General features: G+C 40.9%; 1 protein-coding gene across 1 annotated transcript in view; it reads left to right on the forward strand.

Moving 5' to 3' along the window:
* LOC104168476 (E3 ubiquitin-protein ligase RNF128-like) overlaps window positions 1–7682 on the forward strand; it is a gene marked incomplete at its 5' end in the record, with an annotated part of 12625 nt that extends 4943 nt beyond the window's left edge. The window contains 5 exons of the mRNA XM_009709077.1: window positions 1678–1749; window positions 2348–2430; window positions 4973–5069; window positions 5922–6090; window positions 7552–7682. Coding sequence (XP_009707379.1) covers window positions 1678–1749; window positions 2348–2430; window positions 4973–5069; window positions 5922–6090; window positions 7552–7682 — 552 coding nt within the window. The remainder of the gene's footprint in view (window positions 1–1677; window positions 1750–2347; window positions 2431–4972; window positions 5070–5921; window positions 6091–7551) is intronic.
* Between the last annotated feature and the right edge of the window lie 4014 nt (window positions 7683–11696).

The raw sequence follows: 11696 nt of genomic DNA on the forward strand, positions 1-11696 counted from the left end.
TGTTACCACATCTGCTGCTGAAACTTTTGGGAGCCTCAGTGTTTACTGAGATGAGTATGTGACTGCTTCTCTGTCACTTCAGTCTGAAACACTGACAAGGGGAACATCTGAATTTAACCTTAAGTGACATACAGAAACATATATTGATGTCTTCAGCAGAAGAAATTTACAAGCTTCAAAGAAAACTTGACTAGTTCTTGTTCCTAAAAATATATATAAAAAATTTACCTGAAAACTTGTAGCTATCAGCTATTAAACTCCTAAAAGTGTGCACATTGATGCTGTATCTTAGGACTCCCCAAAAAGATGCTGATATACAAATAGGTCATTTTGCACCAAAACTGTTTGACGGGGTACCAGTGGACCATATAAATCAATTTGTTTGCCGTTAACTGCTTCAGCACAGGGAATCTTATGCAAACTTGCATTACCAATTCTTGCTGAGTTTGTTAGGTGTCAGCAGCAGCCCTCCTCCCACTTAATCCTTCTGTACTTGTGCCACTAGCACTGCACCTTCATCCCAGAAAAGGTTCTTGTGACTGAACTAAAATGCCTAAGGGGAAGTAATGCTGGAAAGCTAATAGTGTGAGGTTCCTGCACTGGGCAGCTGAACTGGGAAGAGGATTTTTGGTTAGCTGCAAACTGGAGTCTGGTCTGGACAGCACTGCCAGAGCTGCCTGATATGCCTCTGTCCTGAGGCAATAATTGCACTGGGGAGGGAGAAGACAGTCATACTCTTCGTTTTGGTAGAACAGCACCAACCTGTGACCTTTAAACAGAGATGTTGGCTCCTGTGCTAATTAAATGCTTTGCAGTGACAGCTGGACAGCAACAGTTGCCAGGCAAGCTGGGCTTCTGCTGTCTGCTCATCTCTGCCCTGCTGTCCTGACAGCAGCAAGCAAATTACTGCATGAAGGGGAATGCTGCTTCCTCCTCTGCTTTCCTTAAAGCTGCCTTGTAACCCACCTGGGGCTAGTCATTTGATTTGTTTCACACCTTGTGCCATGGGGAGGGGGGGGAGAGGGAGAAATAGCTCTGAGCTCCTTTTTTTTTTTCCCCTTTGTGTGTGTTACTTTGAACCAATATTGAGATAAAACTGCATTCTTCCACTTGACAGGAGCCAGTCGGTGCTAGGAGCCTCCTGAGCTGTTTGCATGCAGTTGTGGCAGAGGACTAGTTTAGGGTTCGTTGGTGGTAGCTGAGCTGGTTGGTAAGGAATCTCGCCTTTCCTGAGGATGTGAGTTTGTGACAGGAAGTTGTAATAAATGAGTAGTTAAAATTATTGATTGTCAGACTGAATATTCAGTCTTCTGTACCAAGTCAATTTGAAGGCTTCTGTTTGTTTTGGCTAGGTCTAATCTGATCAAGGTATTATGTTAGGTCTTCTCAAAGAAGAAACCCTTGAAATTCCTGTGCTTTGTGGAAAGGTTAGGTAAAAACAGACCATATGCAAATGCCTTGTTGGTGTGTCATCCAGAGTCAATAACCACATCAGTATGTCCCACAACTCCGTTTCATGTTGTCTCTAAATGGCATGGTCATGCTTACTTGGTTTGTTTTGATAACATCTGGGTTATAAAGCTGGTGCCTGCTTGCAGTAGGTGCCTTGGTAAGTATTAGTGACCACCACTTAAGAGCAAAATGGCAGTGTCTAACCAGGCCCGCTTTCTGTTACAGCGACAGCTGAAGGCCAGGGCTAAGAAGGCCATTGAACAGTTACAGCTGCGCACCCTGAAGCAAGGGGACAAGGTATGACTGATCCTATAATCTCCCGAGCGGTACTGTGCACCCTTTGCAGAGAACCCAGAGAGTGGTCCTCAGGGCTGGAGCGGGATGCAGAAGTCTCTCTGAGCCTGTAACTGCCTGTTGCAGAGGTGGTTCCTCTTTCAGACCAGATTTTTTTTCTGGGGTGCAAGAATTTCCAATTTGCACGTTCTTATAAATCAAATTATTTTTTTAGCTGCTTGCTTGTAGTCTTGCTGAGGTGAGAGGTCCTAATTTGCCAGCATGGATGCTTAAAGGTAAACTAGTATATCTAATCAGCTTCCCTGGCTATTTTTTTAACTGAAACTGGAGGTAGCGGTTTCTAAACCTCTACAGTAGTGCCTCAAACAATCCAATGATGGTTTGCAGCTGGACTTCTAAACCATGGGATTAAATTTTCAATGCTTCTGTTAGTGTCAGCTTGACTATGAGTAATCCACACAACATGTTTATATAAGATTATATATGGGAGCATCTTAGATTACTTTAGCTAGACCCCTTTGTCTGCAATAAATCTGGCTGTAGTTCAAAGGAAGCTTTCAAAGTCTGTTAACGCTGTAAATTCATTTCTTCATCACTTTAGGAAACTGATCCTGATGGAGATAGCTGTGCTGTGTGCATTGAGCAGTACAAGCCGAATGAAGTAGTGCGTATTCTGACTTGCAAGTAAGTTGTCTTCCAAACTGCCCATTAATCCAAAATCTGGAAGCATGCATTTTACTGATTGTTCCTTCTGCTATGTTAACAAAGCTGATCAAAATTTAATCAAGCTGTTGCACAGCAAGAATTCTTGAACCTCTGTCAAACAGTGTTTTGAACAACAGGAACTATGTAAATACACACTTGTAGTGTGCCCTGATGGTCTGTGTTCATAAGTTCCCCTGTGAGTGGATTGACAAGTATAATTTGGCAGACCATGGTGTCTCTCCAGGGGATGCCAGGGCTTTTTAAAGCTTCCTTCCTTTGCTGTTGTATAAGAATGTTACCTCTAAATTGCAGATAACTGGCAAAACTGTGCATGTTTCTTGTCACTTAGTTTACTGGTTACTAAGAGGGCCGTGCTCCCACTAAACTTGTTAAACTGCATTTCTATTCTTGTATGTATTGACCAAAATAGAGCTGTAACAGTTTATTTTTCTAGATTTCTCTACTGTTGTATCTCACTGCTGTGCTTCTGTGCACGCCTGGTATTGTAGCACTAAGACTTTGATTGCTCCTAAAATGAGTAATGAAGCCTTTTCAGGGCTTGAGGAAACTTGTTCTGTGGGACTTCCCCATGTGCCTGCTGAATGGGACTGCTCTGGCAAAGCTTCTAAAATCAGAGGGCTGTAATGTGAACTCCCCAAATTTTGTATGGGAAGAGGTTTTGTAACTCTTGGGGAGGATTACAAAAAAGCACTTGAAAAAATTTTGATGTAGGAAAAATCAAATTCTGAAGAATGGAAATATGTGTAGCTGCTGCTGTGTGCTGAGCAGTGTGACTTGTCAAACACTCAAATCTGAGCTGGGGCTACCCTTGTACCAGGCTACAGTTTTGCAAAAGCTTTCTCTGCTCCTGAGCAGTAGGATTTCTTAACTGTTTTGGTATCATGAAGTTGGCCTGTTAAGGTATTATCAACAAACTTCCTTGATCTAATGCTTAATAGTTTAGCAAAAACCGAAACTGAATAAGCTTTCAGGCGTGTGTGTTGATGATTATTCAGTTATCTTGTCAGGTGTATGCTTGTGGGTAGTCCCGTTTAGTAGTGAGGTAAGTCCCGTAAGTACAGAAGCATTTAGACAGACTCTAGATACTTTTGGCTGATAGGACACCCGCCTTCTCATTATTTCCCTATAAATGCTACCAATCTTGATATGAACTTGCAAACAAAGCATGATTTATTGGGTTGAGGGGAGTAACGTCTTTTGAGCGTATTCTTTATACACAAATTTACTGCATTATGCTTTGCTCTGAGACTGCTTTTGCAATCATGTAACATTTGCATGTCTCATTCCTCTTTAGCCCAAATGTAGCTCTAAGAGGCACTAGCTTAAGATATCTACATTTACTTGATAATCTTCACCAGTGGTGATCTCTGCTGGCATCAACCGTATAAAATTCTCTCTCACATGAGTTAAACTGATATTTACTGCAAGAACGTACTTGATGTTGGTGGTTGACCTCAACACTGGGACCCTACTTGTTGAAAGCATTTAACTATATCCATGAAAGAAACAAGCTCCTGAGTCACTCAGTGGTATCTAAGTATCTGGGGTGTGTGTATTTGCAGAAGGCATTCTTGTCCAGATAGTCAAACTGAAGACATTTATAGCAGCAGAGGTACACAAGACCAGTATTAAGTCCAAGTACTTAAAATAGTCACGCATCAAGGAAGTTTCAGGTTGTACTCTAGACATTACACTGGTGCAGCTGGAAGGAGGTGCTGGTTACGTGGACTGAATTGGAGACTCCTGGTATAGTGTTGGGGCATAGGATACTGAGCGCTGGATGTGGTGATCTCTGCACTTGTCTCATAATAGAGTTCTGATTAATACTGAGCAGTGCCTGTCTGCCTTGCTGTTTCTATTCAGGCTGAGGGGACAGGCAGATTACAGGATTTCAAGTCATCCTCCTAAATCTGTGGCCTAATTCATACCCATTGTGGAATTGAGTGTCTTCATAAAAGCACACATCTGCATCTGTAATGGCTGAGCTATATTTACTTTCTTGAGTACACAGCCTGCCAAATATCCACTTGGAATACACAGTGACTGCATAGGCAAAGTAAATGTGTGGGAGTATAGTTTATATTGAGGACATAACTCTGTGAGATGATTTTTCTGTATGGTTTTAACAGAAACAAGTGCTATTTAGTCATCTTCATCTGCATGACAGAAGTTAACCTTAAAGCTAAGGCTGAGATGTCAGTATTTGTATTAGTTAAATTATCAGATAGGAATGTATTGTACACAATTTTTTTTAAAAAAAGCTTAAGACTGATGTAGCAAAGATGATAAAGCTGAATTTGAGCAAGCTGTATAGAGATACTAAGGAGCATACAGGTTGAGAGATCAACTATCCATAACTTTCAAATGAAACTTGTGGCAAAATAAGGTAATCCATTCTAGAATTAATAAATTCTCGGTGTTTCTAAATGGGTCTTCATAGCTGCCACATGAACAGTTTTTCTAGTATGAAACCTAACTGTTGGTTACCTTCTTTCACCAGCCATCTCTTCCACAAGAACTGTGTTGACCCCTGGCTTCTGGAACACAGGACATGCCCAATGTGCAAATGTGACATACTCAAAGTTTTGGGTGTTGAGGTAAGCCAGTAGTCTGTCTTAGTGGCAGATGCCATTATCAGTATTATGCTAGTGTAGTAACCACATATTGAGCTATTTCATGCTGCCTCTAGAGTGCAGGTGATAAGCACAGGCATTGCCATGTCAGTGGTGAGACGATACAAGACTAATTGCTGTATCCCCTTTAGCAAAGCCTGCAGCTGACCTAGTCTGAGTTGCTGTCATCTAAAGCCTTGGGCAGAATGTCAACCAAAATTGATTGTAATGCGTGAGTGAAGAATCGCTCTTAACTCTTGCGCTTGCAGCTAAGAGTGTTTCTGAAAGCTTCAGGCAGACTTTGACAACTCATACTGTCCCTGAAACCAGCCTCTATTCAGTCACTAAGTACTTGGAGTCCTTGAAAAGTGAATGTGTTAGCATGTACGGCTTTCCTGGAGCCATATGACTTCCCAGGACACATAAGGAATTTCCGATGTGTTCTGTAACTGCTTGTTGCGGCAAGTGCCAGGAGAAGATGCCATTGCCAATGCCTGACACTGTCTGGACTAGCTGAAATGTATGCCATAGTTTGCATGGGAGAGGGAGATCTGCACTGAGTGGAAGGAAGAATCTCTTTTCTTGGTACTGGGCAGTAAAGGGGAAGAGCTGGCTGAAGAATGCAGAAGCTGCATCTGAACTTCCCACTCAATTAGACAGTAACTGGTTTTCACCTGTGATGCTGGAGGTTAATGGCAGAGCTTTTTTTTCAATTTTAAATGTATTTTTTTTCTGGGTAAAAGTTCACTAGACCAGTCCTTGCAGGCATTGGTCTCCTGGAAAGATGCAGCCTCCTACAAAGTTGTAACTTAACCATTTTCCCTTTTTTTCATGAAGGTGGATGTAGGAGGAGGGGCTGAGTCTGTGCAAGCCACAGTATCCAGTAGGACATCAAATGTCTCTGGAGTTAATGAAGAGGATAATCATAGTGAAACCGCATCATCTGGATATGCCTCTGTGCAAGGAGCAGATGAATCTGTTCTGGAGGAACATGCACTGTCAGAAAGTGCGTCTACTGTTTCATCTGTCTTGCTAGATTGCATGCACTTTGTTGCTTATGCTGTGAATTGGGGGGGGTTTGCCTTAATAACATCTCAGAGTGCTTGAATACCTTGTTTTTCAGGGTAATCTTAATCTTCTCTTTTGTTTTAGCATATGGCTCTGACACTTGGTCTTTGTTTTCAAATGAAACACAACCTAAATGTGAATTAAAAACTGAAGTCTATGAAAGGAGTAGTTGAAAATCAGAGGTTTACTACTTAAAGGCCAAAGAGATTTTTCGGAAGATGTCACTCATCTCATTGTCTCTTTGGAGATTTCATTTGGATGAGTGTTGCTTTGCCACTCTGCTTTAAGTAGTTAATTACTTACAGAAAACTTTAGGGGAGGCAGTCCTGCGCTAGCTTAGATGATGCAAAATAGAGATGAGAAATACTTCCATTTCAGATTTTGCCAAGGCTGAGTCATCTTTGAGCACTTTCAGAAAATTTTAATTGGAAAAGACTATCAGCTTTTCCAAATACCTTATCTTTATGAACAAGAGTAACTAATTGAAGATGTCTTTTTAGTGCTCAACTTTGCCAACAGACACTCAGCATTGCTGTTGATTTTAAAAATTGAAAGGTTCCAGGTAAGCAAACAAAAGTAACTAACCCCTGGATTGTGGAATGACCTTGGCAAGAGGAGTAAGTGGGGAAGCTTTCAGAGGTGAAAAGGATGCTCTGGCTGTGTCTGCTTAGATTTCCTGTGGGAAGCCTAGCTGATAGGAAAGCAAGGGATTTGCTGCCTGCTGCCTGTGGGACATGTTGCTCCAGTGAGTGATATGTGGATGGGAGTGCCCTGTTTAGACACCCCAGTAGAACAGAGGGCTCTCCCTACAAGCTGAACATCAGAAGTTGGAAATTGCATCCCTATAAGCAACTGAGGTGATGCTGGATTAGTTATATGGCTCAGGCCGTTGTGTATACTCACTTTGAGTGGCAAGGACACCCATTAACATCAGGCTAACAAGGTTAGTCTATAGGGAGAAGGCTGTCCTCTCTGAATTGACCTGTCCCCCACAGTTTATCTTGAACCTAGTCACTAGAAGTTGCTCCTGATGCCTGTCCTCAGCAGCCCTAAAGTTATGAGAGAATTACCAATCTCCTTACAGTTGGATTTTGTAGCCTCACATGGTCATCTGCCACTTGAGCACACAACCAAGGCTTGGTCAGCATCAGTGAGAAGTCAACTCCAGAGCCTCTAGAAATGACAGGGAGTGTCAAGAATGGGCTCACAAACTAATGAGGGGCAACAGAAGAGTGGTAGTTGGAGCATGGCTTTGGATTTCCCACTCTGCAGGAAAAGTGCTGGGAGAAGACTACTGCAGTGGGCTTGTGGAAATAAAGTGAGCATTGTTTGCTTTAAGGTAGTAAAGCTTGCCTATGACACTTCTGAATTTGTCTTTTCTTGGTTTTGTTCTGGACAGATGACAACATGCATCTTGTCAACAATGAATCCCAGCTCTCCACTGTGAATGTCCTTCCACATGTTGACAACCCCAGTTTTGAGGCAGATGAAACACAAGCTGGTGAAGTCACGCCCAGCAACATGATATAAGCCTTCTGCAGGGAGCTGCCTACTGTTATTACCTGTATACCAAACGTTGCAAGACTGTAGCAGAAAAATACAGACTTGTTCAAATCCCAGTTGTATGGTTTGCCATTCTTAAAACGGCATCTGCCATGTGGAATTTAGTTTTAGCACTCTTCAGATAAAACTGTCTTAAATATAAAGAAAACCATCAGATTTTAACACTAAAACAAAAGTTCCATCTTCAGCAAATCTTCTCTTCAGTGTTTGTCATTTAAATAAGGAGAAGATTCTTTGTTGTAGCTATCTCTACTGGGAGTTGTTTCGACTTGGTTTTTTTGTTGTTTATTGTTTTAATTCAAGTGGATTTGCATTGAAAACAAATTGATTTTGATCTGGTCTAACAGTTATTTACCAGACACAGTTTGGTTTAAAGCAACACTGTATTTAATATTTCAGTGCACTAATTTGATAGGAGAAAGTACAAAGTAATGCCTGTCAAACTGGATTTTTGCTCACAGTGTCTTTGGTTCTTTAGTAAACCAATTGATTCTCTACCTCTCAACTCCAACCTGCCAACCACACATTCCTAAAGGGAGAAAAGAGAGCTTCAAGCTGACAGGCCAAATCTGACTTGCACAATACTGCAAAGGGAACAATTGTAGGAACTTTTCAAGCCTGTTAATATTAGACAGTCTGAAAGAGATCATCCATGATTTTTGGAGTTATAACCATCTCTAGCACCAGCAATATGCCAGAGTCTTGGCTTTGTGAGAATCTGGGATGACCACAGGAAGACTGAACTAAAGATGAAAAGAGAGATTCTTCCCAAAGGATCTGCTGTGTTCTGATCAAAAAATGATCCAGCCTCTGAAAAATGCTGGACTGTTGCTGTGCATTGCCTTGCCTGTGTCCTAAAGCTGCAGGGAGAGCTGATGTCCTGTAAACATAACAGAAGATTGGAGAAGTTGTCTGCCATCTGTGGGGAGTTGAACTGGGGTCAAGGAGGAAGACTAGGTGCCTCAATAGTAAGTGTAGGGCCTTGCCCAGTGAAGGTAACTAAAGACATCTTACAGATGCACTTTATTTTTTTTATCTCTGTATCTACAGCTCATTTCTAATGTTAGTGGAACTTTGTCTTAAAGCCTGCAATAAAGTACTATTGAATCTGGAGGGGAAAAGCAATGCATTTTCTTAGCTATAGTACAATTAAAATTGTTGTAAATATTTAATGATTTGTATTGAATTTGAATATGAAAATGTAAATAAAACTGTATTTTGATGACCCTGACTGATACTAAATGTTGATTACCAGCTCTTACATGGAAACAGATGCTGAATTTGCCCTGTGCCACAATCCCAAAGCTCACTCAGTTTTGGGAGGCCAAAAAGCAGCAGTGCTTGCTTAAATTGATTGGAAATAAGGAGTGCTAATTATGTGCAGGGTGCTACTGTTACATGGATTGAAATAGTGTTGAGAGGCTTAAGCCTAGTAGCTGTAGTCTATATAGAAGAAAAACCAGGCAGCTTAGGGGTATGTTCAATGAGCTACTTGATATACTTCTGAACTGTTCTTCTAGGTGTGTTTGGCACAAGGCTGTCTTACATGAACTCTTCAGGTGGCATCTCACTTTTCCTCTGTCAGGTTGCTCAGGATCCCTCCTTTACTCAAAAGTTTATGCTTGCTTTGTAAGACTAAGCACTTTAAAAAAACAATTAAATGCCCTTTGTTCTGTACTATACTATTAGATGTAGTAAAAACTTGTCACTCTCCTGGCCAGTTTGCTAGTAGTTAGTCTTGTGCTTCTTTTTAGCTCAGTTCCAAGTCTAGTCTAGGAGGCATTGGTTGGTTATGGGCTCAAATTGCAAAGCTGAGTATAATTGGACTTCACTCTGAAGCTGTATTTTGCTGTCATCACCTTCCTATTCTACATCTGAAGTGCAGAGCAGAGAAAGGAACACCCAAGCAGTAAATATACAACCCCTGAAAACTTAATTTCATTTTCATTTCAAAAAGCTTTTACAGTTTACACACCACAATAAATTTATAATGTAGTAGAATTTCATGATGATACACTCTAATGAAATCATCTGCCAGTCTTCTGTGTTTAATAGGAACAAGATTTGACCTTCAATGCATTGAAAGGTGCTTTGCCTTTTTTTTTTTGTTCCAATCTATACATTTGGGTTGCTTTGTTTATAGGATTCAAGTCTTTCTAATTACTGTCTTAAGACCAATAAACCTGCCTTTTTTCCAGTACTCATATTTCTGAGGGTAAGGTGGATGACCAGGGTTTTCTCCAGGAATGCACTAGTGGAGTACTGGGGGGGATGCAGCAGTTCATGTTGGTGAACTCACACATCATCTGATCCTACAGTAGTATATCTGTTCTGTCAAGATGTGGACTTGCTTGGAGCTCAAGGCACGTATATCAATTTTCAGGAAGATTTTTAAGATTATTTTATCAAATGTGAAGTACAGCTAAAGAAATAAATGCAGCATTTGTACCTGAACAGTATTTGAGCTACTGCTAGGCAGAAGAATTTAATGCTTCTCTGCTTTTGCAGCTTAATCTGCAAAGTCTGTCATATTCTTGCATGTGCAAATTTATTTGTAAATATTAGCGATGCAAGAGTGTTTGTTTAAAAATGAAAGTGTGCAAATTTCATGCACTCAGTCAATGACACTGAACTTGGTCTGTTGCTGTCTGACTTTGAAAAACCCACTGTCTTATTTTACTGAACTCTGCAGAGGTTTTCCCCTTTGAGAACTTTGCTACAGTTCTACCTGCTTAAATAAATTTCAAGCTTTGTATTTTCAGGTTTCCAAGGATAGCAACTGTCTTTAGCTGACTCTGCTTAGAGCACTGTGGAGCAGATTTTTTTTTTTTTTTTTGGTGATGCTATGGGCTTGAATGGCTCTGTGTTCGGGGTATATATATGTGCACTATAGCATGATAGACTTTTTCCTCTGAGCAAGAGGCAAATAGGAATGTGCCTGGGATAGGGTTGTTCCTGAAATGCAATGCAAGCTTGCTTTTATTGTGCCCTAGTTTTGGGTTTTGCTATCTATACACTGATGCTTGCATGTAAGATGCTGGAAATTATGTGCCGCTGAGTGGTAACAGTTGCAAAAATGTGTGCCTCTTGTACCTCTGTTAATATTTCCATTGAGTTGCATACATATGTCAATTATTCTGTCCCCAAGGAGAAAGTAGAACGGGCGCCAGCATCATCTCCAAGTGTTTACTCACTGCTGTCATTTATCTCTCCCCCAGGAAAGCTCTGACCGAGACACTTCACTCAAATGCTTGCATGCTGTCAAAGGGGGACTGGGAGATATTTTTTTATCCCTGCAAGAGAGGAAGCTTTGTCACCTGGTGCTGGATTACTGTGCTTTCTTGTAAACCAGGGTTTACAGCAGTGGGATTTTATTTAAAATCCCAAACCAAAATAATACAATTTTCTCATATCAAGGAAAATTTTCAGATGTCCCTATAGAAATGTAGTTATAGCTGAGATTTTTTGCTTAAGGGAAAAGCAGGACTTAACGTTTGCAGCCCCTCATCACATAAAAGCAGTTTGAGTCAAAAGGGCAGTTGGGTTCTTCCCATAAAATGGAGAGATTTAGTCCATCTCAGTCTTTAGATAGAAAGATCTGCACTTGTAAAATGACCTAACAGTTGGACAGAATAAATATAGACATCTACCTTGGCTGTGTGATTTAATGTAATACGATTCCATGTTTAGCGTACACACACCAGCTCAGAAGGTAGCCCTGCCTTTTCACCCAGGTTTAGAGTGATGTGCAGGTTTGACTAGAGTTCCACTCCCGCAGGGGCGTAATGGCTGGCATTTTGGAATAGATGAAAGAAAATCTGCTGGATTTGGCAATTTAATTTTGGCTCTAAGGGAAACAAAACCAAATTGCAGTATTCACCCACTGTGAATTAACTGTGTAATTCTCTGCACTGGTTGTTCAACTGTTGGTTATGCAGAGTGAAGCCAAAGTTTATTTATATAGCTTTTTATCTATTTATA

Source organism: Cariama cristata, unplaced genomic scaffold, assembly GCF_000690535.1.
Source record: "Cariama cristata isolate BGI_N322 unplaced genomic scaffold, ASM69053v1 scaffold22481, whole genome shotgun sequence".
Classification (NCBI taxonomy): domain Eukaryota; kingdom Metazoa; phylum Chordata; class Aves; order Cariamiformes; family Cariamidae; genus Cariama; species Cariama cristata.